This window comes from Lagopus leucura, unplaced genomic scaffold, assembly GCF_019238085.1.
Source record: "Lagopus leucura isolate 7727_CA_CO unplaced genomic scaffold, USGS_WTPT01 Super-Scaffold_650, whole genome shotgun sequence".
NCBI classification, from domain to species: Eukaryota; Metazoa; Chordata; class Aves; order Galliformes; family Phasianidae; genus Lagopus; species Lagopus leucura.
Window position 1 is genome coordinate 7,026,228 of NW_024962253.1, and position 25,733 is coordinate 7,051,960.

Sequence of the window (25,733 nt, forward strand, 5' to 3'; positions counted from 1 at the left end):
AGGTTGCACATACCCATCCAGGGATCCTGGCCTGGTGCTCTGACTGCCAAAGACTTTCAACCTTGCTGAATGCAGCCCAGAGGCTGTATCTGGTCAGAGGGAGAGCCTATAGGCAGAAAACATCCCCCAGATCCCATCATGTGAGACCCAGATACTTGCTCTCACATCTGAGCACAACCCACAGTGACATTCATGGTAGCCAGAAGTGGGTCAAAACCCAATGTCTCAGCTGAATTTTCTTATATATTTTGTCTCAATTTCATAATTCTCAATATTCACCCCAAAAGGTGATAGTGTAGAAGCCAGCAGGCTTTTTCAGCCCCAGCAGGGCAAGATGCTAAAAGCAGAGGATGGGATCTCAGCTGCTAATGTAGGAGTAGTGTATGGATCAGCTGGTTGTGATTTCCAATAGCAAATACAACAGAAATGCATTTGTTTCATTCACAATTTTATATATAACTTAAAAAAAAAAAAAAAAAAGACAAAACAGAATGACTTTTACAAAATATTAAACCCAGGAAGCACATCTTGTCACTGAAAACTTCTCAATAAAAAAGGCAGCATTTTGAAAAGGAAAACACAATATAAAACCGTACAATGAGAAGAAAAAAAAACCAAGAAAAAATAAAAAGGAAGAAAGAAAGAAAAAAAAAAAGATACACTTGTGCCAAAGGGAGCAAAACCCTCCTCAATACCTGGGAAACAGATCCCTCCAGATTAACCCATCGCCCCGATTCTCATCCAGCCACTTCCCACAGGGAAATATGGTGGTCACACCGGTGGCTGAGTTGGTGATCTCCACCCTCTCCACCAGCCAGCCGGGGGCCAGCCCACTGTTGTCATGCTCAATCCGGACCTTTTTCAGCTCCCCCATGTCCAGTGTTTCCAGGTAGAATCTGTTGGTTTTGCCCCGTTCAAAGAGGTTCCTGAATTTCTGCTTCAGGGCTCGCTTCCCTGAATCCCCATTCAACCCAAAGATGGTGATGAACACGTTGGCATCCGTCCCCGCACCCTTTTCAAAGCCAGTGACCACGATGGTCTCGTATTTGACTGGCACCAAGCTGCGGGCTTTGCTGGCAAAGCTCTCAATGACCTTGGCACACTCAAAGACTTTGTAGTCCCGTCGCTTGTACCGCAGAGGGATTTTCCCATTGCACTTGAAAAAATACCTGCAGAGGAAAGCCAATGGTGTGTTAGTGACATGGGTCACATCCTTCTTGTGCAGTGGATGGGGCATGCTACTAAAGAACACAGGCTGCCAAGAGAGGCTGTGGATGCCCCGAACCTGAAGTTATTCAAGGCCAGGTTGGATGGGGCCCTGGGCAGCCTGGTCTGTATTAAATGTGGAGGTTGGTGGCTCTGCATGTGGCGGGGGTTGGAGCGTCACGATCCTTGAAGTCCCTTCCAACCAGGCCATTCTGTGATTCAGCTCAATATCAGCACTGCTTCAGTACAGTTTTCCCACTATCTGCTAGCACAGCAACTGCTGAAAATCCCATATTTCCCAAGACACAGACACCCTGCATTGCAAAGCCTGGCATGGAGCTCCTGCCACCTTTCATACCTGTGGAATGGCACCTACTGCAATGGTATCTAATGCAGCTCCGGTCCCAGAGCAGGTTTCATCGCTGCAGCATGGAAGGAGCTCATGGAAGCACATGGAAGGAGCAACCACTCTCACTCCCAGACTAGTGATCGCCTTAAGAATTAGGAAAACAAGCACTGGGAAAGATGGGAGGAGGAGATTTAGATATCCCCCCTTTCCTCATCTGCACTGCTCAGCCCATTCTGAGCCTGCAGAAGAGTACTGAGCACAGAAATGACAGGTCCCAGGTGCCAAAAAAACTTCATCTTGTGGTGGGGAGGTGACGTGCAGGGAGCATCCATAAATCACTGTGCACCTGGTACCCAGACAGAGGTGCTTTTAATGATGTATTTCATTTCCAATGGTGCAGGTAATTTCCAAATGAGATTCTCCCTCCTCCTCCTCTGCTAAAATGCAGCAGGTCCTCCTGGTGAGAACATAGCTGGATTGCAATGCACATTCATAAAATGGGACGGTTACTGCTGTACAGTGCTTTTAAGCAATTCTAACACTTCTGACGTTCTCTTCAGCCAAATAAAAGCTCTCAATTCCCTGGGAAGAGGTTTTGTAAATGAGAAATTCCAGTGGAAGCAAAATTTTAGGCTCAGGGAAAGAAAAGCTGCATGAGAGCACATGGAGAGGCTTCCTGGTGATGAAATTTTATTTCCTAGGCTGCGTAATATCTCATGGTCTGAAGTTATGAAGGAACATATGGGTTCTCAAGAAGGGCAGGGAGAAAGAGGATGACTTTTCTAACCCCGGGACTGTAGGAAAAATCTTTGAAATATGTCTATTTCTCATATTGAGACCTACTTAGAATGGGGGAGAAAACAAACAAACAACAAAAAATGAAAAACAGAATCGTTCAAAACAATGCTACGCCATTCCCACAACACTTAATTTAGTCTTTGCTTTGACTGGGTGTTTTCCCCACCAGGAAGAAAGAATACGTTTTAGGTTATAGCTGAATTAGTTTTCATTCAGCAGATATTATTATGGCTCTTCTGCTGCCTGATTAATTTGCTAGGAGAGACTCTTAGCATCTCAAAAAGTCACTTCAAGGATTTCTTCTTAAACACTCAATTGTCTCAGCGGGAACAAAACCCATATAATGAAATTCCTTAGCAGAAATTAAAATATCATGGAGCAGAAAAATCCTTCAGCATTGTGGGAGAGGAGCTTGTTTTGCAAATGGCCAGTTGTCTCCAGTTCCTGCGTATTTCCTGTGCTATCAGCACCTTAAGTCAAGAACATCACCCCTTCCAAACACAGGGCTGAGAGATGTTTGTTCTTCCAGTATGGGTCATTCCAGTCCTGTTCACACCAGAGCAGCCAAGTGTTTGTGGTTTGGAAGATGGCTGCAGCCTTCCCAATGGGCTTTCAGACAGTCCTAGAAGGATCATCCAACCTGAGATTTTGTCTTACTCTCATCCTTTTTCCTAGGAGTTTACAAGACTTACCTGAAAAGCAGTCTGTGCAGAGCATCCTTCACACCCCTTAAATTTATGTCAGTATCAGTACTTTCCACAAGGTGAGATGTTGATTTGTCCTAGCTGCAAGATACACTCCAGCCAACTTGTTCATGAACGCATCTGCATGTGCAAATGCCCTTGCTGAGAATTCAGAAAGAGCACATCAAGACAGGGGGGAATCTACACACCAAACTGCCTTCCCTTACATTCAGTAAAGGATTAAGATCTGGCAAGTCTTTCCATGATGGCTGAAGTTGTAAATGCTTCAGGAGGATGCATGCAGAGCTGCTCAGATTCCCTCCTGGAGGGTTCCCTGCAGACAAGAGGACACTCACTTGTTGCAAAGCTCCATCTCTGTTATGATAATCTCCTTGACATGCCAGTAGACATCAGCTTTTGCAGATGACTTCTTTCCATCCTTTGGACAGTGACCAACACAGATGGCTGCAATATCACCAAGGTTCTTAGAAGAAAACTGGAACGTATCTGTTGATCCTCTATAGGAAACAGGGAGCAGAGTCAGTTAATATCTCAAATGCTGGCAGTGACTTGTCTCATATGGACATTAAGTAATTTGCACATGGCTAAGGAAGGCAGAAGATAAGCCTTCATTTAAAGTCATTTGATTCACCCTACAATCACTCAACACAAAGTATAATTTCCATATTTAAATTCAGCGTTTTCTCTGATTAGGGGTGACACTTTAAATTACTGCCACTAGGACTTTCCAGGATAAACTCAAGCTGTTCCACACACAAAATCAATTTGCCTCGTTATAGATAAAGCTAAAGAATGACTAATTTCCCCTCCAGCATTTATTCATTCATTCCTGACAGATATGGTATCTGTTACACATCTACCCACCATAGCTGTTTTAAATCTGCTAGTTCAGCCACCCTTCCTGCTTTAGAAACCCAGTTTGAAAATAGTTCAGAGGAACAATAGGTCTCTGTCAAATGCTTGTCTGGCTCCCTGTCATGTTCCCTACATATCTGTTAATTTGCTTCCTTGTCTTTGGCCCCTATCCCAACCTGCCACCAAGGAGGGACTGTGACTAATGTTTCAGGAGATGGAGTCTTCACATCCACAGTAGTAACCATCAGCTGAGTGTCAGGAGGAAACTCCCCTGCTTCTGTTATGTTTCAAATAAAACCTCAATCATTCATGCTGGAGTCCAGATCAATTCCAATTTCACCTTTTATAGAGCCATGGGGAAAAAAAACCCAAAACATTTCCTCTCTGAAAATTAACTTAGCATCATCAGAGTCTGTGGCTTGGAATGTGTTTCCATCTCCCAATAGCATATCATGTCCTTAAAGCCCATCCCACAACTGGAGCATCTTGACCACACATGGGAGATGTCTGATTCCACTGCCAGTGAGATGCTGCAAAGAGAACTAAAACAACTCCAGCTTCCTTCAGCTCAGAAATACATGGCCTCCCCAGGGCTCACCAGAACCCCATTGGTGTGTATTGGTACAAAAGGACACACATACACACACATGCACATAGGCATCATCCACGTTTCCTTTTACCAGATGCTTTTTTTTTCACATATTTTTAAGCCTGCTCTTTGTCATCTCATCAGGAAGTCATTTTACAACCTTCCTTTTGCTTTCTGGAATGGTAGTAAGAAAGAGCATGGCACCAGTGTAACTGTAGATCACACTGGAGAAGAAATGGTATCTGTGGAAGTCACACAGCTGGTGGGGATTTCCTCCATCCCCTCATCCTGTCCCACTACCTTTCAAATCTCCTTTTCTTGGAGGAGTTTTCCATAAGGAACTCTTTCGAGCGGCCCAGCTTTCCTTCCAAGATGATCCAGATGTTCTCCTTTGTTTCTGCATCGTCTCTGTCGCTTGTTACTGTGACAATTTCATAGGCTTTGGAGTATAATTAACAGACATGTTAAAGCACCAAAGGAAGAGCAGGTGGACAAAGAAATTTCCTCATGTGGCTGTCACCCTGGTTAAAAGCCTTCTTCCCGGTATTTACTGCAACACACAAGAAAGTGTTTGCAAAACAGGGGTGGAAACACACTGGGATCTGTGGGACTTCTGACATCTTTGTGCCCAGGATATCACGAAGGGACAGAGTACACAGAAAATGTGTTCTTCTGTATCAGCAAGTAAGAGTAGATGGAGCTGCTCTTGATCCAGCTTTGCCCAGCTGCTTGTTTTGCAGGACAGCCCAAATCCTTCAGTTTTTTGTCTCCATAACTAACAATAAGGAGCAGCCTCACAGGGATGGTGGAGGTGTCCAGATACCCATCAGGATGTGTTCAGAAGTTACGGTGGCATGTCAGCACCCAAGATGGCAATCATTGGGTGGCAATTTTGCAGGGACAGAGTGTGATCACATTGAAAAAATGTGATTCTTAACTCCCCAGGACTGTCCTGAAGAAGAATGCTGGTTTGCAGGAATTTTTGAGATGCATGTATATGAGATTTTTGAGAACATATTACCAGTGTGATTGAATAACATACATACCAGTGTGATTAAGTGGAGCTGGGAGGATTACCCAATGGAGACACTTGCCCAGGTTTCTGGGTTGTTAAGCTCAGCTATCATCATCAGCTGAGATGTGTGAGCTTGTAGCCCAGAACAAGTCTGGGAGCAAGTTGGAGCAATGTTGCTTGCAGTGCTTTGAACTTATTTTCCACCTCAAAGTCTCAAGCCCATTATTTCTAATGAGCCCATAACCACGTATCCTTATAGCTTATTGTTGGATTGAACCACAGCAGATGGGACCCTCTTCAGTTTCAACCCAGAATGAGATGCTTTTCTTCCCCATAAATCCTAATTTATTTCTCCCTTAAAATAACACTACATTTTCGAACTAAACAGTAACTTAACTCATTCTATCTGTGGAGCCTGTAAACACAAGTTGCCATTGCATGGGAATCCTCAATGAAGCAGGTTCTAAAATTTGTGGCCCTATGGCCTCTTTGCACCATTGGCAATGCTCCACATTAACTCTACACTTACCAGTCCGTTCCTTCAATTCCAGGATGTCATTATTGGCACAAGCCAGTTCCCTTATGAGCTGCCCGTCATCTTCACCTTTAGCCAGCCAGCGATCGCACTGGAAGCGAAAAGTCTTGTCTGTGGCAGAGTCCATCACATCAATATATTCCAAGTGCCAACCTGGAGCGATTCCTTTTCCATAAAACAACAATGTAATTAAAAAATAAGATATTTTCACATTGCTTGGGTAAGGAGGTGAGAAATCCCTCGCTGTAATGTTCTCAGCGTATGTGATGTTGCTTTGATACCAGAAACAACACTGACCATCTCAAGACTATAATCTGATTCATTACACAGCTTTTGAGGGGCTTGCTGGCTTGTGATCAGATGTAAGGATAGTGGAATATGGTCTTGTGTGTAAGTAAGGTGTCAAGCTGTCTGGACGTGGGGCCATCTGTTGTCCTTGCCCATCATTTTGCATGAGACTAATCTCTGGGTGAGGAATAATCATCACAAAATGAAGCACTCCTACAGTATAGGAACAACAAAGCCTTACAAAACTCCCAGCAATTTCAGGGGTCTTGAAGGACTGTTTACCAAAGCTAGAAGCTTGAAATGTCCTTCAGTTCAGTGGGTTTGGGCCAAAATATAGAACAGCTGCTGTTCAGAAACTGCTGCTGATTCTTCTTCCACTCTAAGGGAAATCTGAAACATTAAAGCCAAAAGAAAAACATGAGTGCTAGTTGGGCACAAGCTCAAGGTGTAATGTCTTTCTCTCTGGTCTCTATTACTCCTCTCATCCCTTCACATTTTGATTTGAAAGAGGTAAATTATCATTTGTTTTTTTGGCCCTATCAGCCAGCATGTTTAAGGAAACTACCCATGCTGTTCTTGCCAGGCAACAAGCACATACACACTATGAATAGACTAATGCTATAAATACACACGATCAATCATTTATTTTTCACCTTGTGGCCTTTTGATGAGTTGTAGCTCCCTCTCTTAGTTTTCTATTCTCCCTTTATTTTTTTCCAGTTGAAAAGTAACTTGGAAATCAAGAATGGGGCATTTTGGAACATTTGCTTTCTTGAATTAGCAGAATCTTTTGTTGACTTTGGGGACGTGGAAAGTTATGACAGTTCTGCTTACAAGTCCTCTTATTACTCAGACAAAAGGTTATGTTCATGATGAAGCATCTCCGCTGAGTTATTAGTTACATCCCAGAAATATAAAATAGCTCTTGTCCTTCCAAGCACTCACAACCATTTGACTGCCTCGTTAGTTTCAAATACTAATCTTAATTAACCCTAAAGGGTAATGATGGCACATTTCTGAGCAACGTCAACAAATCACTCTGCCCTGTGACATGCCACAGCATCACCATTGGCTTTTTCCTATCAGCCTTGAAGGTATCCATGTCCTGTACACTGGCTTTCTGAGCCTTCCCCATGGTAGGAAATCACCAAATGAACAGGCACAAATATCAACCAAAGACACTATTTTCCCTTAAGCTCCGATTTAGGTAGCACAGAATGACAGAATCATTGATGTCGGAGGGCACAGTTGGAGACCATCTAATCCAAATCCTGTACCTCACTTTGTGCCCATGACCTCTTGTTCTATCATTGTCTGGCTCCATCCTCTTTATTCCCCTAGATACTTATATACAGTGGTGACATTTTTAGATTGAATATTAGGAACATATTTTTCTCCCAAAGACTGGTCAGACACTGGGACAGGGCTGCCCAGGGAGATGGTGGAGTCCCTGTCTCTGGAGGTGTTCCAGAGCCATGAAGATGTGGCACTGGGGAACATGGTCAGTGGGCATGGTGGGGAGGGCTTGGGTTGAATGTGGGGATCTTGGAACTCTTTTCCAACATTAATGAATCTGTGCTTCTATGATTCCTCTGAGTCTCTTCTCGTGAAGAGCAAAGATGTGGAGGTTTTGGGGGAAGGCTGATACATGACACCTTTGCAGCTCCTCATCAGCTTAGTGCCTGCTGGGCAGATCTTATCAAGTCGCCCACTGTGCTCTAAGGTACTCTGTGGGGCTGTCTGGGATTTCATTCTAAGCACTCTGGCAGTGTTAGACGTTAATCTTTTTTGTCAGGCTTCTCTTCCCCTATTCTTTTTTGGCATTTCCATTTAAGTTCAATGAACATCTCTGCATTGCATTCGGGAAGCTGTTCTGCTTCCATCAAAATCTTCGTTAAAATGGTTCAGGATGAAAGAAGGAAAACATCCCAGCATTCTCCAGTGAGAGACATCAGTGGTCGAGTACTATGATGGAATGCATCGATGATTAGTGAACCACTTGACTGGGACAGGATCAGCACTAAGCAGCAGTATCAGAAAAGGGCTGAACGAGACCTGCACTCTGTCCTTCTGCTTCTCCACTCCTGCTCAGCAGGACAGCAAAAATCTGCACTTTTATCATGCGGAGAAATGAAGTAGTGCTGACTTTCCAGCATGTACTGGGGGCAAAACAAGAATAAAGTGCAGCTTAGCTGGTGTTCCCTGCAAAAGATGAATTTATCAGCTTTTATCATCATGACCTTCAGTGCCACAGCACAAAACTATCTAAAAGCTGATATGGACATTAAAGGATTTATGTGAAGCTGAAGAAATTATTCTCCCTTACCAGAAAAGTTCTATTTCTTTCTTCTCTCAGACTGGGAAAAATATAGTTAATGTATTTTTGAACTAGAAGCAAATTAAAATCTAGTTACGCACAGAGTCTAAATGTGAGAATATGTGGACCTAGCTCTGTGTGCCAATGGGCACAACAGTGGAAAGGAGAAGAATGCATTTGCAGGACCCATTTTCAGATCATGAAATTCCTTCTTCAGGATTTCTGTCCCTGGGTAGAATCTGTAGGGCCATGAGCTCAGAGACCCTAATCCTAACCTGAAAAGCAACAGGAAAGGGAAATACATCCCATGTGGATGTAGTCCCCAAGGCTTCAGTTCCTCAGGCTGGATGGTTAATAGATAGGCATCGACCAAGAAACAGGGACGAGAAGCCAGCAAGGAGTACAAGCATTGCCAAGGACGATCCTTGGCCACTGTTTGTGAAGCATGAAGAATTTGGAGAATCTCTACAGTGATCTTATCAGTCCTTTCCCTGGGTGCCAAGATAGCATTACATGATGGATTCTGCCCTGATGTAAAAGGCCACAGTCAGTCCATCACTCAAGTTCCATCACTTGCTAGTACAGATCTGTTTGCATCCTTTTGGGCACCCTGACCAACAGTACCAGGATTACCAGGGCACAGACACAAGTCAGTAGCAAAAATGCCTCAAAAAACATGAGTTTTTCTGCAGAGACTTCAGGACAGACCAGGCCACTCCATTACTGAGAAGAGAGGAAGAAATAACGTGTATCTGAGCAGCTCCCACTTGATTCTGCAGGTTTTGGTCTTTAATATGGCCATCACTGTGACACTGCAGACAATCTACCATAACAAATGTTCAATGTTTGTAACAAAAGGAGCTCCACTCCAGGCCTGTTTTGCTGCCATAAAAATCCCCAGCAGCAGTCCTGGCCTAATGAAACCTACGGCTGTGCTGCGTCAGCCCCTTAATGGTCTGCAGTTGGAAGTGACATTTTCAATAGCATGCAAAACATTTCAGATGTAATTAGAGGAGGAGAAGAGCTTTGGGGAAAACAGAATCGTTTTACTTGCTTGTCTCTGGCAGTTGTATAATTTAGTGTCATGTAGGGAAAAGCATTCTTTTCCCCAAGTGTCCCTATCCAAAAAAGCAGCAAGTTGTCCTATTTATCTCCCTTTAGTAAAGAGGCCAACCTGACAACTGAGTGATGCTGGGCAGGGATCCTCTGTGCATGCCTGCATGGGACGGGTCTTCATGGGACCGCCTTGCTTTTTCCAGGTGATGCTGAAGGCTCACACTTTACTGATGTTAGACAGAGAGTTTGGACTGTGAGCTCCTTGTCATGCATTTCTACACTGATGAGCCACTTTGGGGATTGCTTTTAGAAGTAGTAGATACAAACAATTAAGGTATCTGTTCAGTCAAGGAGAACTCCAACTTGCAGCATCAGAAGTCTCCTTTGCCTCTCTTGGGAACAGCTTCCACTTGCCCCAGCCAATATTCATCCCTAAGATCCTAAGCTACTCTGACACATGCAGAACCATTTACTGAGGATGAGAGAAAAGGAAAGAAAATGACCCCTGTAGTGGTGAATTTGCCAGGAACCTGATCCATATTCTTGCTGTAGTGAAAATGAGCTATTCTTTGTGAAATAGGATTTGGAGGGGTCAAATCCCTACTGACAGACCAGGGAGGTAAATCCAGGAATACAGTGCCCATGGAAGTGAAATTTCCTCCTCTGCCTCTCTCTTTTTTGCAACACATCTTTACTTTGTTTTTGGATGTGGTTGTTAACATTGTTCAAGGGTAATAATAGAAACATGAAAGTTGGAAAAGGTCCTCAAGATCCCCCGGACCAAGGCCAACTCATCCCCACCATGCCCACTGACCATATCTCCAAGTGTCACATCTTTACAGTTCTTGAATATCTCCAGGGACAGTGACTCTACCAGGGCAGCCTGTGCCAGTGCTTTGCCACTCTTTGGAGAATAAATTTTTCCTAATATCCAAACTGAACCACCCATGACACAAGTTAGGGCTATTACCTCTCATCCTATTGCTTTTGCTTGGGAGAAGAGGCTACAGCCTCCTTTCAGGCAGTTGTAGAGACTCTCAGATCACAGAATCACAGAATTGTAGGGGTTGGAAGGGACCTCCAGAGATCATCGAGTCAACCTCTCCCCATAACATGGATTTTCCAGACCCCTCACAGCTCCATTGCCCTTCTCTGGACACACTCTATGGTCTCAATGTCCTTCTTGGAGTGAGGGACTCAAAACTGGTCACAGCACTGAGGTATGGCCTTACAGAACTGAGTACAGGGGGATGATCAACTCCTGGTTCTACTATGAGTCTCCTTCTCTGGAGAAATGCAAGATCTGCCTGGTTGCCTTCCTGCTCAGCCCCTGCTTTAGCAGGGGGTTGGACTCAATGATCTCCAGAAGCCCCTTTCAAATTCTGTGATTCTATGATTCTGTGATAGTTGTCCTTAATGACATCGAGGTTCCCACAGGAGTAAAATAAAAGCTGTGCTTGGGACACTGAGTGCTCAGGGACCAGCCATCCACAACCAGCGCTGCTCAGCTCCTAACTCCATTATTTTTCCTTTTTCTCTTCACGTGTTCCGAAGCACAAAGCAGTGGACATTACAAATGCAATTCCTTGGCCTCGTGTCCTACGGCATTATTTATGCACTGCCTGGTTATGTGGCTGTCCATCCTTACGCTCCAGCACGTGAGATGTCATCCAGAAAGTGGTGGGAGTTTGGAGAGCCAGGTTGCTAGGAAGAGAGCATTAATTATGAGGTGCTGAAGTCACAGCATCTAGCTTTGCATTGGTACACCTCAAAACACTGTAAGAAGGTGAATAACTTTTATCCCTAATTTACATAATTGAAAATGAGGCAGAGGGATGTGATTTGCACAAGGTCATTCAGCAAGACAGCAGCAGAATAAAAATAGATGCATTTGTGCATCTCTCCTTGAGGATCACAGGAGCTCACACCACAACATTCCTCATCAGAGCAAGCATGCAGTGCAAAACCTCTCACAACCTTTGATGAAGCAAATGCTTAATGCTTGGGACAGCTTTAGAAAACAGATTTACTGCTGCCCTCCTGAGCTGCCTGTGCAATGTGTTCAGTGCAAGATTTAAATCAGGGCAAACCCAGCAATAAATTAAAACAACAGCAAACAAGCACACATCTTACTGATAAACTACTCCAGTGCAACAACACATAGGAGCTCAGTGAAGATATAATTGTTTCTCAGAGAATATTCCTGCGATTGAAGCATATTTTGTGTTTTATTGAAGCGTACTTGATGCAAAAGCTTTTAATAAGGGTGCAGGATAATTTGTCACGAGCAAGGAAGGCTTGTAGCAAAAAGATTTCATGGGATTAGTATTTTTACAGCTGCTAGCTGGTTTGGTGTCTTCCTTCCACTCTGTAGTGAATGGTTATAGGAAACTGGGAAGCAAGGAATGACTCTGCAAGGACAACAGTGAAGTATTTACTTTCTCTCTGAGTATGCTTAGAGAGTTTTGTTTCCTTAAATCCTTTTTTTTTTTTTCTTTTTTATTGTCAAATCTGGGCTGTGAGATTTCTGCTGTGTCTTCTGCTTCTGTTGTGATGACTATAGCATAATTCTATGATAAGACAACGTGCCGTAACGAGGAAACTAGATAACCCTTTAGGGTCCCTTCCAGCTCCAAGGTTTCTAAACCTGCCTCAGCAGGGTCTGTGCTGGGGTCTCCTGAGGGCTAAGGGTGGATTTGGCAATCCAAAGGACTAAGCAGCCACATTACAGCTGCTGGCATCCTACATGGACCTGGTGTGCAAAATCATGCCTTGTCTGACTCCAACCCATGAAAAAGAGTCAGGGTTTTAGGTTGTCTTTCTCTCTACTGAGCCATCAACAAAGCAAGGGGATGGAGCAGTCTTCTCGAGCAGCTTTATGCGTCTGTTTCTCTTCCTTTTTCTTTTTACTTAAAGAAGAAACTATTCAGTAAATCTGCCCCATGAACCAGCAGATTTATGAATGAGCTGGCAAGTGCTGAAAGGAAGGCTTAAATATGACCTTTCCAAGTCTGATAGCTGAGCCAATGCTTAGAGAGGGCAGAAAACCAGATATTATTTTTCTTTTAATATATTATATTCTACCAGTGCTCCCAAAGGCTTGGAATGATGTCTATAGATTGCAAAAACGTATCTCTGGATGTGCAGTGTGCTGTGAGTGCAAGACACACTCGATTTCTAAGCTGGTCCTAGATTCTGCTTCTGAGAAGGCAGTTCCTTCAGAGAAAGAAAAGGAAAAGCATGGACATAACGATGTTCCTGCACTGCATCCAGTTCAAGAAAGGTGAATAAGATACCTTCTCCTTTGGCAGATGCACCCAAAAGGAGTCACTGGGGCATTAAGGCTGTTTAAAACTCAATCAGACAATGTCATAGCTGGTGTAACTGGGAGAAGTGCTATGCTGAGCCACAGAAGTTGGGCTGTGCAAATGGGTTATTTTCTTCTATCTTTGCTTCTCTAATAACACAAAGAAGTCTGGTCTGTCCACAGTCAAGCCGTTCCTGGCTCCTCTGGGCTGATGGCAACAGGGATAATCAAGAATCTGAAATTAATGACTTTAGAATGACTGTTTATCATCTGAGTTCAAATCTACTCAGGCAGATGAGGGAGCTAGATCCAGATTTCCCACATCCCCCTGCTGCAAAGAGAAAAAATGGAAAAAAAAAAAAAAAAAAAAAAAGTTTTATAAGTAAAAAATTTCATTATTGAGATGCTGCAAAACTTCAAGTCATTCTTCCAGAATGGTGATTTAGTCCTTAAATCAGAGGAAAAAAAGATAAATGCATTTAGAAAGCCAGCATTTCTACAGGCGTGCTGATACCGATCTTGCATAAATGTAGAAGTAAATGAATGGAGATAAGAGAAAATACATAGTGCCTATCTGAGATCAGGAGATGGGGAGTCTGGAGGCAATTACATTTGCTCAGGAATTCTAAATATATTAGATTGAACACCAGTACCTCAAAGCAAACAGGGGCAGGATAAAAAGATATGAAGCAAAACAAAGCTAAAATTCGTTCTCACCAGCTCACTGCCACCAGGCATTGCTGGTGAGCTCTGAGCACCTGGGAAGTCAGAAGCAAGCTCCCTGAATCTGCATTGCAAAGTCTTTGAGCTGCCTAATTGTAAGCATGCACTGACCTCTTCCATGCTCAGTTCTACTGGAGTCAGAGGATTGGATGGGGGCATCTTTTGTGTTTTATTTCTCAGATGGAGATGCCACGTGGTGGGTTTGGTGGGGAAGATGACGTTAAAAGCATTAAAGTGGGACTATAAAGCCAGCATTCTGGCATGTTTTTTCCGGAGAAGACAAACAGTGTTTATGTTTTAAAGACCTTCTGACAGTCTTTGCCATTGCAATTACTGTCTCTTCAACTGTGAATAGCCTGGTACAGTAAAACCTCAGTGAAACGATAAACAAAGGACAGTATGAACAGGTAGCAAATCCACTGCAGCAAAACTTTGCTCTTGAGACTGAGTGCTGAGCTGGATTTCATGGCAAAGCCACCACACTGGGCCAGTCCTGCAAACGTTTGTTACCCCCAGATGGGGACCATCCCATTCACTCGCTGGTTGGACCGGGTTGTGTTATGATGCTATGATTCTATGTTTGAAAGAAAAAGAAGACGTATTAGTTAGCTGTTCTCTTAAGCAGCCCACGGGATAACTGCTGAGTCAAACCAGATTTATGCTGCTGTTAAAGCTAATTATCAAGAAATTTAGGAAAAGAACGTCATCCATGTTTCAAGCATTCAGCATGTGAGGAGCAATGGAATGGTCCACTATGAGGCTGCTTTCTACAGAGCTTTGGCAGACAGCCATGTAGTTCAAAATAGTAAGGAATTAGTAGAACTTTTTGCTTGAAACTAATGGTAAGTAACAGCACATTTCTGTTTAATACCCAGAGTCTCCCAAGCATCTGATAAAAACCATACATGACCCTTGGCTCCTGACCTCACTACTTCCATCCAAAATAAATGAGACAGGAATTTCTAACCACTTGACAAAGCCAATCTATAAAAAATGTATATAGAGAGAGCATGTACGTAAAGAACAGCTATAGCCTGGAATCCCAGCAGTGATAAATATTCTAGCCACCCAACAAACTGTCATGCTTCATTGTGTGAAGCTGTAGATAGGATATGCCTTGCACATGACTAACACAAGAACAATGAAGACAACATATGGTATGACTTAAACTATAGTTGTCCTTCTTACTGAGGGGAAAAGCAACTACATTTATACTGAACAAATCCTTAGCATGTTGTTTTTCCAAGGTATAAACCCATAGTCAACATGGCCTGGTAAAACACTATGTGCTATTTTTTATAAATGGAAAACAGTGACTTGAGAGAGATAAGGAAAGAGAATATGCAGTTGCAATGTGTATTTTTGATAAATAAGAACTATTTTTCTTAGGTTCTGGACACATGTTTTAGCTGGCTTGTGGTGACTACCTGGCAACATATTCTACCAAAACCAAAATAAAATGAGTTGAAGCAATTTACTTCTTGGCCTAGAGTAGGCTCTGTAGCCTTCTTTCATCACCAGCCAACAGCATGCAGATAGCATTTACCATAGTTCAGGTGCATGGTGGTTTCTCTATAATCTGTATCAGTAAAACCAACAGTGGCATGGAGAAGATGAACAGTTGCCCATGGCAATGGGGTTGGAACTTGATGATCATTACAGTCCCTACTAACTGAAGGCATTCTAGAATTCATTCTAACCATTATCACTTGTTCAAGAAGGAAAAGGCATCGATGTAAGATAAACAGAAGTTGCTCATCATGAAGCAGAGAGCAGACCCACTGGACTCAAGGCCATGGGATGCCATGCGTGCTGAATGTCTCCTGGAAAGCCTGAACAAGCCCTTCAGTGAGCAAATTCACTGCAAGTTACTTAATAGACAAAAATGATATCCAGCTCAGTAGATGCCTTGAGCTACATGTAGTGAGAAGCAGAGAACGTTGCAGGATTACACATGCTCGCTCTGTTCCTTCACTTCCTCAGGCACCCAATGATTGCTGCTGTTGGAAACAGCTGCTGGGTTTGGCAGACCCTTGGTCTGACCTGATTCTTGCCTTGTGTGTCCATTCCCATGCTTAAGCCCTGAAGAACAGCTCTGATCTCGTGGGCATGTTTTGTTCTGTTAGCTTGACCAATGCCTGGGGAGCCACGAGGTCTTCTAAGGGAAATGCTCTCTGTATACATTTTTACTGATAACATATTTAAAGAGGAATCTGCAAGTCTACGTTGATTTCTTGCTGCTCTCAGAATGACATCCAAACCACATCTGCAACTACAGGGACGTCTGTTTGCTGAGTTAAAACTCTGATGGGTATTTTGACTGCCCTCTCCATTTCAGCATCTGAACAGCAGGTTCAAAGAACAAGTATTTTGGCAACTGAATTCAGATTAAATCAGCTCTCCAGCCACCAAGTTAAAACCAGCCCATGGGTCTCTGGGAGCTATCAAGCTTCATGTCTGGGTTGTAGCAAGGGACTGCCGTGAGCAATGCATTCATTGTTATTGCAAAATCATTCTCTGCAGCTGAAGGAGTTAGATGGGCAGGATTGGGAGATGTCATCACAGCAGTGTGGTGGGTGTGTTTGTTGCAAGATGCAGTTTCTGGGACCTGAATAACAGCGCAAATGACTGTGACAGCAGTACCAAGCACTGCTGCTGCTGCTGCTTATGAAACCAGTTAGGGTGTCCAGCAGCAGGGAAATGTCAGCATGTCTCAGCAGGGCTCTGCACACCCTCTGTGTGATGCACTGATTTTAATAAAGACAGACACAGATCTTCATTTCCATCTTATACAGCTCACCATCCTATGCCAGGCTGCATTACCCTGTGTGTTGGTGTCAGGTTGATTAAATTGCTAGGAAGGTGCCAGAGTGGCCTGTGACAAAACTGTTTCATTAATAGAGCTGCTGTGCTGGTATGCCTGTGCTTCAGAGGTGATATCACTGTCTAAGCTGCAGCACTGCTGAACTGGGGAAACGTTAGAGCAGAACACACAAGGACAGAATCATGGAATCATAGAATCATTAAGGTTGGAAAAGACAACCATGATCATCAAATCCAGCCATCAGCCCACCACCACCATTCCCTCTCATAGATCCATTAAGACTGGAAAAGGCCACTAAGGTCATCAAATCCAACCATCAGCCCACTGAATCTCCTGCATGAAGGCAGGGTGTCCAGGCAAACTGGGCCACAAGGTCCCAGTATGACCCTTGGGTTACTCAGGCTGCAGCGGAGCTGGGAATCATCCTCAAACTGCCTCATGGCTACAGAGGGAGCTGCCCTCCTGGTGGGTTGTACCAGTCGTTGTCCCTTTGCACCCCACACCTTACCACCCTGACCTTTGTTGTCATGCCATATTCGCACTTTGCAGAGATCTCCCAGGCTCAGCATGTCAGGGAAGTTGAATTCATCCATCTGGTTCCTCTCAAACTTGTTAGACTTGTTGGACTCCTTCAGAGCAAGGGTCCCACTGTCTCCATTCTCCCCAAACAGAATCAAGGAAACGTTGGCATCGGTGCCAGCTCCTGCAACAGATAGCAAGGCATGTGGTCATGAGATGCCCTGCCACACAGGCTGGAACCAGCCTCCAAATGCCCAGAAATGGAGGCATCAAAGGCAACTGGAACACAAACACAGCTGAAATACTTTGACTTGCATTCAAGGTACGGACATCGTGCTGTTATCAACATGAATATTTGCTCCTAATGGATTTGAAAGCAAAATACAGATTAACAGCCAAAATGCTGTGTCATCCTGCAGCCCTTCTTCCGTTCCCACAAGCCTTCTTTCTATGTTCCTGTTTCTCAAAATATTCTTCAAGTTGAATCAAAGGAAAAAAAAAATGCTTCCTCATGTATGTGCTTGGAAAAGATGCACTTCTAAGTCAGTCCTTATTACCTGATATTGTAATTCATGTCCACTGCTGTCCACACATGTTGCAGAAGAAAAGAGATATGTAGTCAATTTTCTTGACTGTTGAGAGTTCAAGGCTACACCATTACATACAATGAACTTACAAAAATTTTAGTGAAGGCATTAATGCAGTTTTATAGGGCACTATTTAAAATTTGACAGAAAACATAAACTATCATCCTATTTCCTTTTATTTTTGATGCCCTCATAAGAAAGCAGATTCACAGAGAATTTTGTCTCCACCTGGGCAGATATTCATTGCTCTGTCAGAATTGAGGCTCTTGAATTTTGACAAAAATGAGATCATCAAACCCAAATCTGGCTTTCAGAGAAACTCATCATCTGCTGCCCTTGGTTGGATATCCCTGCTTTGAGAACTCCTAAGTGCCTGCCAAGCCATTCCTTATGCAGCAGTGTCATAAATCCACTTTGGGCACACAGACGGTATTTCCCATAGCTCCATTCAAAACACTGTGCAGAGACAAAGTCAGGGGGACTCAGAACTTCCAGGGAAATCCACCTCTTCCTCAGCATAATTACATGAATATATGAGTTAGGAAAAAATCACTGCTTTTCCTATAGGACTGAAAAAATTCTAAAAGGGGGGGAGGGGGGGTGATAGAAAAAAAGAGAAAAAAGAAAATAAAAAAGAAGGAAAAGAGTCACACAGAGAACAGGTAAAGAAAAATTGCCTATGTTAAACTGGGGTTAATTTTCAGCAGTTCCCTGGGAAGGGCTTAGGAAAGAAGAGAAAGGATCAGGGATTAACGCAGTTCATCTGGCAGCACCTTTTACGACTCTAAATCTTGCTGAGGTGAGGAACAAAGCAAACTAAACTCCATTTCCTTACATGGAGGAGGCTTCCAATTAATGCAAGATCTCAAAAAGCACAGAACCAACTGTTTCTTAGCAAAAACTTCCAGGCAAAAAGAACCTTATGGAGGCCTCATGCTGTGACATTTCTCTTGTAGGCAATTAGCAGAAGATGGAAAAAAAAAAGAAAAACAACAGAAACTGCTGAATCAATTCACCTATTTGTGTCTGTCTTCCCACCCCAAACCATCCTGTTTTGTTGTTTCATTGTTGTTTTTTCTTCTTTTTAAAACCAGGAAACTGCTAGGTACATTTAGGAACAGTAGGAAAAACTGATAAACGAAGGGATGAAGGCAGTGCTGCTGCACAGGCCTTAGCTGGCAGAGGCTCAGGAGTGGTGTCCACACCACTGAACTTCATTGTCACTACCCTAAAAAATGACACAGCATCCTCATCAGATTTGCAGGTAATGTTAAATCTGAGGCAGTGAGCAGCACACTGAATGTCAGAACTCCAATCTAGATCAACACTGAGAAACTTGAGGACTGGGCAAGCAGAGATCTCATGAAGTTCAGCAAGGAGAAATGCAAAGTTCTGCATCTGGGGTAGAATAAGCTCTGCATGTGAAGGGGATTGGAAATTTAAGAGGATCCAGAAGTTATAGCAGCAACAATTTGTATTCAGTACAAACTTGATCTGACAGCGAGCTCTTAGTGTTCAATGCAAGCCACATATTGGGCTACACTAGGAGAAGTGTGATGAGCAGTTGGAGGGAACATCTTATGCTCCTTGATAAGCATTGAGCAGCCCCTACTTGAACCATCGTGCCATTTTGTGTCTTCAGGTCAAGGGTGATGCAGGGACAACAGGGAGAGCCTATCAGATGTTTGCCAAAATGGAAAGGTGATGGAGCACATGGCTGTCAGGGGAGGCCAAGGGAGATGAGCTGTCATGGGTGAACAAGAACACCTGTGAGTACATACAGGGAGAGATAGAATCATAGAATGGCCTGGGTTGAAAAGGACCACAATGCTCATCTAGTTTCAACCCCCCTGCTATGTGCAGGGTCACCAACCATCAGACCAGGCTGCCCAGAGCCACATCCAACCTGGAGCCACATCAATATCCATCTCACATGATAGAGATTACAGGGTCGTGTGCTGCGCATGTGTATGTCAGACACCCCAAAGAGCCACAGCCACAGATTTGGAGCTGTGGAGGTGATGGTTGGATGTTAGGAAAAAAACCTTTCTTGGTAAAATTGTCTGGGTCTGGAACTGGTGTCTGGGGAGGTCATGGCAGCACCATACTGGAAGCATCCAAGATTCACACTGGCCAATCTGACCTAGTGCTGGCAGTAGACCATGGAGGAGAAAGTTGCATGAGGCCTCTTCCAATAAGAGTATCTACGATTTTACGATTGAACAGCTGCATCATTTTTGACCAGAGGGGATTTGAGTCATAGCCTTCTGAGGCCAAAGAATGTCCTTCTTTTGTCTTAACAGAGACTTGGATACAGCACTTGGAACTGACAACTGCATTAAATTATGTAATTTGTAGTCTGTAGCTGAGCTAACAACATACTAATTAATCTTTTAACAGCAGAGATAAAAACCTCTTGCTTCGTTAATTTTTGGAAAATGTGAAAGCAATGTTTATTCTTTCTCAATCTTTACTGCATTACCATGTATACGATTCTTACATATAGAACACAGAAAAGCTGTGTAGATTGAAATCAAAAGGCAAAGGTCTTTTTTTTAGAACAGAAAGCACCACCATGTGTTCTGAATCCACTGCAGCCATGTCTGTGGGTCACATCTTGAAGAAAATGATGTTGTTCTTTACTTGTCTTACAAGACAGAAAGTAAATCCAGGTCTTGGTTTAAACCACAGATTCTCCATCTGACCTGGGATGTGTCTGATGCAATGAGTTGTTCCTCCTCTTTCTGTATGTATTCTGAGAGCTGCCATCTGAGTTACAGCTGGTAGCCTTTGAACTTTGAAAGAGAAATCTGCCTACTTGCAGGAGGAGCTTTTATCCAACATCCAAGCTGAATTACTTCTGAAAACTGTAACCCAATTTTTTTTTAAGGAAAAAATGAAATGGGACTGCTATTGTGTGTATGATGGGGAAGAAATGACTGCTGTACAACAATTTTGGTGGGATTCATTTTCTCTAACTTAATCCATCTAGACTAGCTTACTAGTCTTGATCCTGTTTGAACCTGATAAAAAAGCAGGAAGGGGGATGCTCCAGAGAATGCTGGCAGCCCAGTGTTTAGGAAACCACTCCTGCATGATTTGTCCATGCAGAATTCAGCCTTGAAGGAGTTAAGACCATGAGTATAATTTTTGGAATGACAAATAAATGAGACAAATCATGTTTTCTTTTTTTTTTTATTGCCTCTGATGGATGGGAAAGTTGAAAGCTATTGCAGAGAAAACTATTATACCTAGGAACAAACATGGTTGATTCTATTCACAGTGGAGCAGTGCTGTCCCTAGGCAATATATAGTGTGGCAGGAGATGATATAACATGTTTACACTAATCGTCAAGGATAAAAGGTCTTTTTCCTCAATTGGTTCAACCAGAAGCAATCATGGAATACACAAAGATGAAAGAGGAGAGATGGTTCATGACTTGTCCCCTCTTTAGATAAGCTGGATAAAGTTCAGCATGATGTCAGTGCTCTCTATGATCTAATCACAAACAGACTCTCTGAAACTTCCCTGTAATCTGCTCCTTCCTACTGGTTGTCACTGCTCATAATGAAATAAAATGCTTCATCATTAATACCCTTCATCTCTCATTCAATGAGAAGGGCAGAACTGTCTCCTGTTGCTGTCATCTCCCATTTCTCCTCTCGCTTTCATTTCTATCGCCTTTGTGAGATAGGCCTGAATTTCATAAAAAGGTCACAGAAAGCTCTGCCATTATGTTAGGTGGATTGCCAAACAGATAAACAAATCTCTCTTCTGTCTTTAGTGTTTCACTAAGTTTTTCAGATAAACAGCAGGCAGAGCAGCTAGAGAGATGAAAAATGGTGAGGCAGCACTAAGACACTTTGCCAGGAGAATTTTTATATTCTCCACTCAAACCTCAGAAGCTGCATAAATTACTACTGGTAAATCAAAAAATAAAAGTGAAAACAGAGACAGGTAGAGATCAGGGGTTGATAAGAGCACTGGTGTGGCAGAATCACCTTACAGGGTGAATATTTTAGACAAAGCCAGGGTGAGAGGATGTGTGATGTGCCTCAATCTGGCATGAGGCAGTAGTGTCTGTGGCTTTCATTCAGCAACCTGACAGAAGTCATCATGAAAAGAGGCAACGATCCCAAGAAATGACATAGAAATCCCATTTCTTGCCTCTTGAAGCCACGTGGATTTATGTTTTCTACATGCATTTAGGGTTGTTATTTCACTGCTTGAAATAAATGGTCTCGAAACATTTTAAAAAGGAGAGTGAATGATTGCTCTCCTCTTTGGACAAAGCAGATGGTGCCATCAAAAATCCAGAGCCCACAAGCTCCTGGGTTGACATTAATCTATTTGTCAATTCCATGTAATCAATGGACCTGACCTAATAGGAAAAGGAGGCTCCTGAGCACCTCAGCATTGTCTGGAAATAGATTATGGTTAAGATTTCCTCAGAGGAAGTAGTGAACAGTCAAGCATAGGCTTTGTGTCTAAATATTTCATACCCACTGCTTAGATAAGAATGGATCCTATAGAATAACACTGCTGTGATGAGCAGATAGCCAAAATGGCTATGTTGCATCATAGTAGAGCTAGATTATGCTTTTTTTTACATAATTTCAATTATTTATGAGATGTTTTTCGTTGTTAGAAATCGAACTTTATACTAGAAAAGTCATTAGATATCCACCACAGACATACCTCCAATATCACTGGTTTTAACTTGAATAGTATAAGTGGTGTCCTCCATCATCTGCTCATCATTTATCATGGCTGGCATCTCACACACAAGACTTCCCTTGGCATTTTTCACCTTTGACAGCCAATCACCATATGTAAATGTGGCCACTTCCTGATTAGTCAGGTTCCTCATGACTATCTGCAAAGAGACAACGTCAAGGAAAAAGCATCAGATACAGTTTGAAGGAGGGCAGATATTAAATTTATGAAGTGCACAGCATGGTACAACATGGGTAGAGTTTGGTCATAGATTGAAAATCTGCAATCAGATCTTTGGGGATCAGCAGAGCTCTCCCCTACAGACAGTATTTGCTATGATGAACAGTCAAGGGAAACAGTCACCATAATATTGGACTTTCTCATGCATGGGGTAAAGTATAGGAAAAAATGAGCTCTTCTGACATGGACAAAGCTGTTTTCTAGGAAAGTCAGATATTTTTTGGATGCCTGTGTGGTATTAATGTGAAGGAAGAAGGAATAAAGAATTATTAAAAGCCATATTCATTCTCCTGGAGTACACACTATCTTTCTTTTGCTCATCTCTTCTGCACAAACCCACAGTAATCATTGCAGAAAAATGCAGACCAACCCTGAACAAGAAACACGAGACAAATTAGGCCAGCAGAATTTAAGTCTTCACATGTTTTTCCCTCTGTGAAAAAGTGACAGCACAAGCAACATGCAACAGATATTACTCATACTGCCTCATGTATCAGTGGAAGGATCTCAGATGCTCTGGTGTTAAGAACAGAATAAGAACCTGGAATAGAGAATAGAACAGGAAAGAGAGTTACTCCAGTAAATAGCAAATAAAATACCTACCTTTCCATGTTCAACATTTGAGCTTTTCCCAGTTTTAAATGGGTGTCAGCAGAGCATCAGTCTACCGAGAAGAAGGTGTTGCATTTGCCTACAGCAAGAACCTGGGAATGCACTGCCACTAAACTGGGGAGTTAGAGGGAAGGGAGGAGATAGGGCTGCATGCTACCATTTGTGTTACTGTCTAGCAAAAACACAAAGACCATACCCAAGTTAAGCAGTGTATCAAAAAACAATGCACATCTCTGCTAAGGTCATGAAAACGAGCTCAGATGTGTCTGAGAAGTGTGACATGATATTAGGAAGGAAGAATCATGGAATTGTGGTGAATTAAGTTAAAAGAGATTCATAGTGCTGTTTAGTCCCACTTCAAGTTCCAAGCAGGGCTAAATGCAAGGCCATATACAGATGAGTTTTGAAAACCTTCAAGTGTAGAGATTTCCCACATCACAGAGCTGCACAAGTCTTGATGTGAAGATTTCCCTCCTTACATCCAATCAGGAGTTTTCCTTCTGCAACCTGCACACCTGGCTTCATGCCCTTTCACCACCCACCTCTGAGATTCTGTCTTCAAACAGCAGTGTCCCAGCTTATGCTCTCCTGTTGACCCCAGCTGAGCTGAGCTGGAGCCTTCAGCAGTTCAAAAGAAGATACTGCTGCAGGTTATAAGGAATGATTTTATAGATGGCAGTGGATGTGATGAAGCTGAAGCAGCAGCGATGTTACTTGTGTGGTGTACAGCTTTGTGAGCAGGACACTCATCTGGGGTTTTCTCTCTGATTGATCATAGAATCATAATATCATAGAATCATCAGTGTTGGAAAAGACCTCCAGGACCATCCACCTCTCACCAACACGTCCCACTAAACCATATTCCTTAGTGCAACATCTCAACTCTTTTTGAACACCTCCAGGGACAGTGACTCTACAACATCCTTGTGCAGCCCATTCCAGAGCCTGACCACTAAGAGACAAAATTTTTCCTAACATCCAACCTGAATCACCCTGGTGAAATTTGAGGCCATTCCCAGATGCTAAGCGGGTACCACAATACCAGCCTATGGGAGAGAGTTGGAATGGATGGGCTTCAAGGTTACTTTCAACTCAACCAGTCTGAGATTCTACATCATTCAGGGCATCTCTAGCCTAGGCATGGTCTAGCATTAAGACCTAGGCATGGTCTAGCATTAAATGGGGAGGTTGGTGGCCCTGCATGTGGCAGGCGGTTGGAGATTTGTGATGCTTGAGGTCCCTTCCAACCCTGGCCATTCTGTGATTCTGTGATCTCTGCCTCTCTCAGGAGAACCTCCATGCTGCTTACATGAGGCCTAGATAGTTTGGGAGACGAGGCAGATGCAGAGCTGTGATTTGGATTAAAAAAGTAACCCCAAGGAGGACTGAGGTGCTGCTTAGAAATGATATTGTTTCTTCACACCACACAGAAGTTACTCTTTAGGATATCTATATTCACTGTGGACATCCTGCCTGCTTTTAAGGTAGAACATTATCAATAATTACACGTGTATTTTAAATGGGCTGTGGAAAGCCTATAAAAAGGAAAAGTGGTAGCAGTGCTAAAGAATAAGATGTTGATAACTTTCTTTGTAGCTCAGCAAATACTGTAGCTGCCAGGAAGTTCAAGCCTGCTCAAAATTAAAAGTATACTGTATATCGCAGAATCATAGTATGGTTTGAGTTGGAAGGAACCAGTAAATGTCATGTAGTCCAAACCAGCTGCAATAAACAGGGGCATCTACAGTGGTAACAGGTAGGTCTGACATGTCCCTTTGTCTGATTTACCTCCAGACAGCCTTCTCCAAGCTGCAGTACCAAACAAGCTCCCCAGGGATTCACACCCTACTAATGCCAATACAAGGACATTCTTGATTTCACCTCTAAAGAATCAGCCACACTTTTTGTTATGGTTTTGTTGCATGTCATTAGTTTCACTTAATATCATGGTCTTCTAACTAAAACAAAAAGACTTTGCACTGTGGCAAAGAGTGACAATCAGCTTCAGCTATGATGCATTGTCTTGAATTTTCTTAAGCTCCTTCAAATAAAGGAAAAAGGATAGAGACAAATTCCCATATCCAGGATTATTTGTTTGAATGCAATGCAATTAGAGTTTCATTAAGGCAGCTTCTTATCTCCCTGGCTTTGACGGCATGAAGTAGCATTAAAATTCCTAGGGAACCAGCTCTGCAGAATTCAACTGTGTGGGTTGAATCCAACCACATTTGGACAAAGGGGTTTTCTGTTTGCAAAGTGGGATACCACATCTATAAGATGCTGTACAGGGGCAGACAGATACACCTAGCTGTAGCAATAATAGAATAACCAGCAGTATTCACTCTACTCCAAAGCATCACTGACCAATTTTTTTTCCCTCTTGCTGTTAAGCTTCAGCATTGAAATCTTACTGCCATTTTTGGTGCCATTTGAGTCTTTGTCTCCATCGCTTTACTGTGATTCTGAATGAAATATCAATGTATTTAATCTAG

The 25,733-nt window shown here is 42.9% G+C and overlaps 1 protein-coding gene across 1 annotated transcript in view; it reads right to left on the bottom strand.

Moving 5' to 3' along the window:
• Positions 1-688: 688 nt before the first annotated feature.
• The window catches only part of LOXHD1 (lipoxygenase homology PLAT domains 1), a 105,089-nt gene continuing 80,044 nt past the window's right edge, over positions 689-25,733 (bottom strand). The window contains exons 33-38 of the mRNA XM_042862396.1: positions 22,372-22,549; positions 17,084-17,269; positions 6,046-6,216; positions 4,802-4,940; positions 3,393-3,554; positions 689-1,169 (exon numbers count right to left, since the gene is read on the bottom strand). Coding sequence (XP_042718330.1) covers positions 689-1,169; positions 3,393-3,554; positions 4,802-4,940; positions 6,046-6,216; positions 17,084-17,269; positions 22,372-22,549 — 1,317 coding nt within the window. The remainder of the gene's footprint in view (positions 1,170-3,392; positions 3,555-4,801; positions 4,941-6,045; positions 6,217-17,083; positions 17,270-22,371; positions 22,550-25,733) is intronic.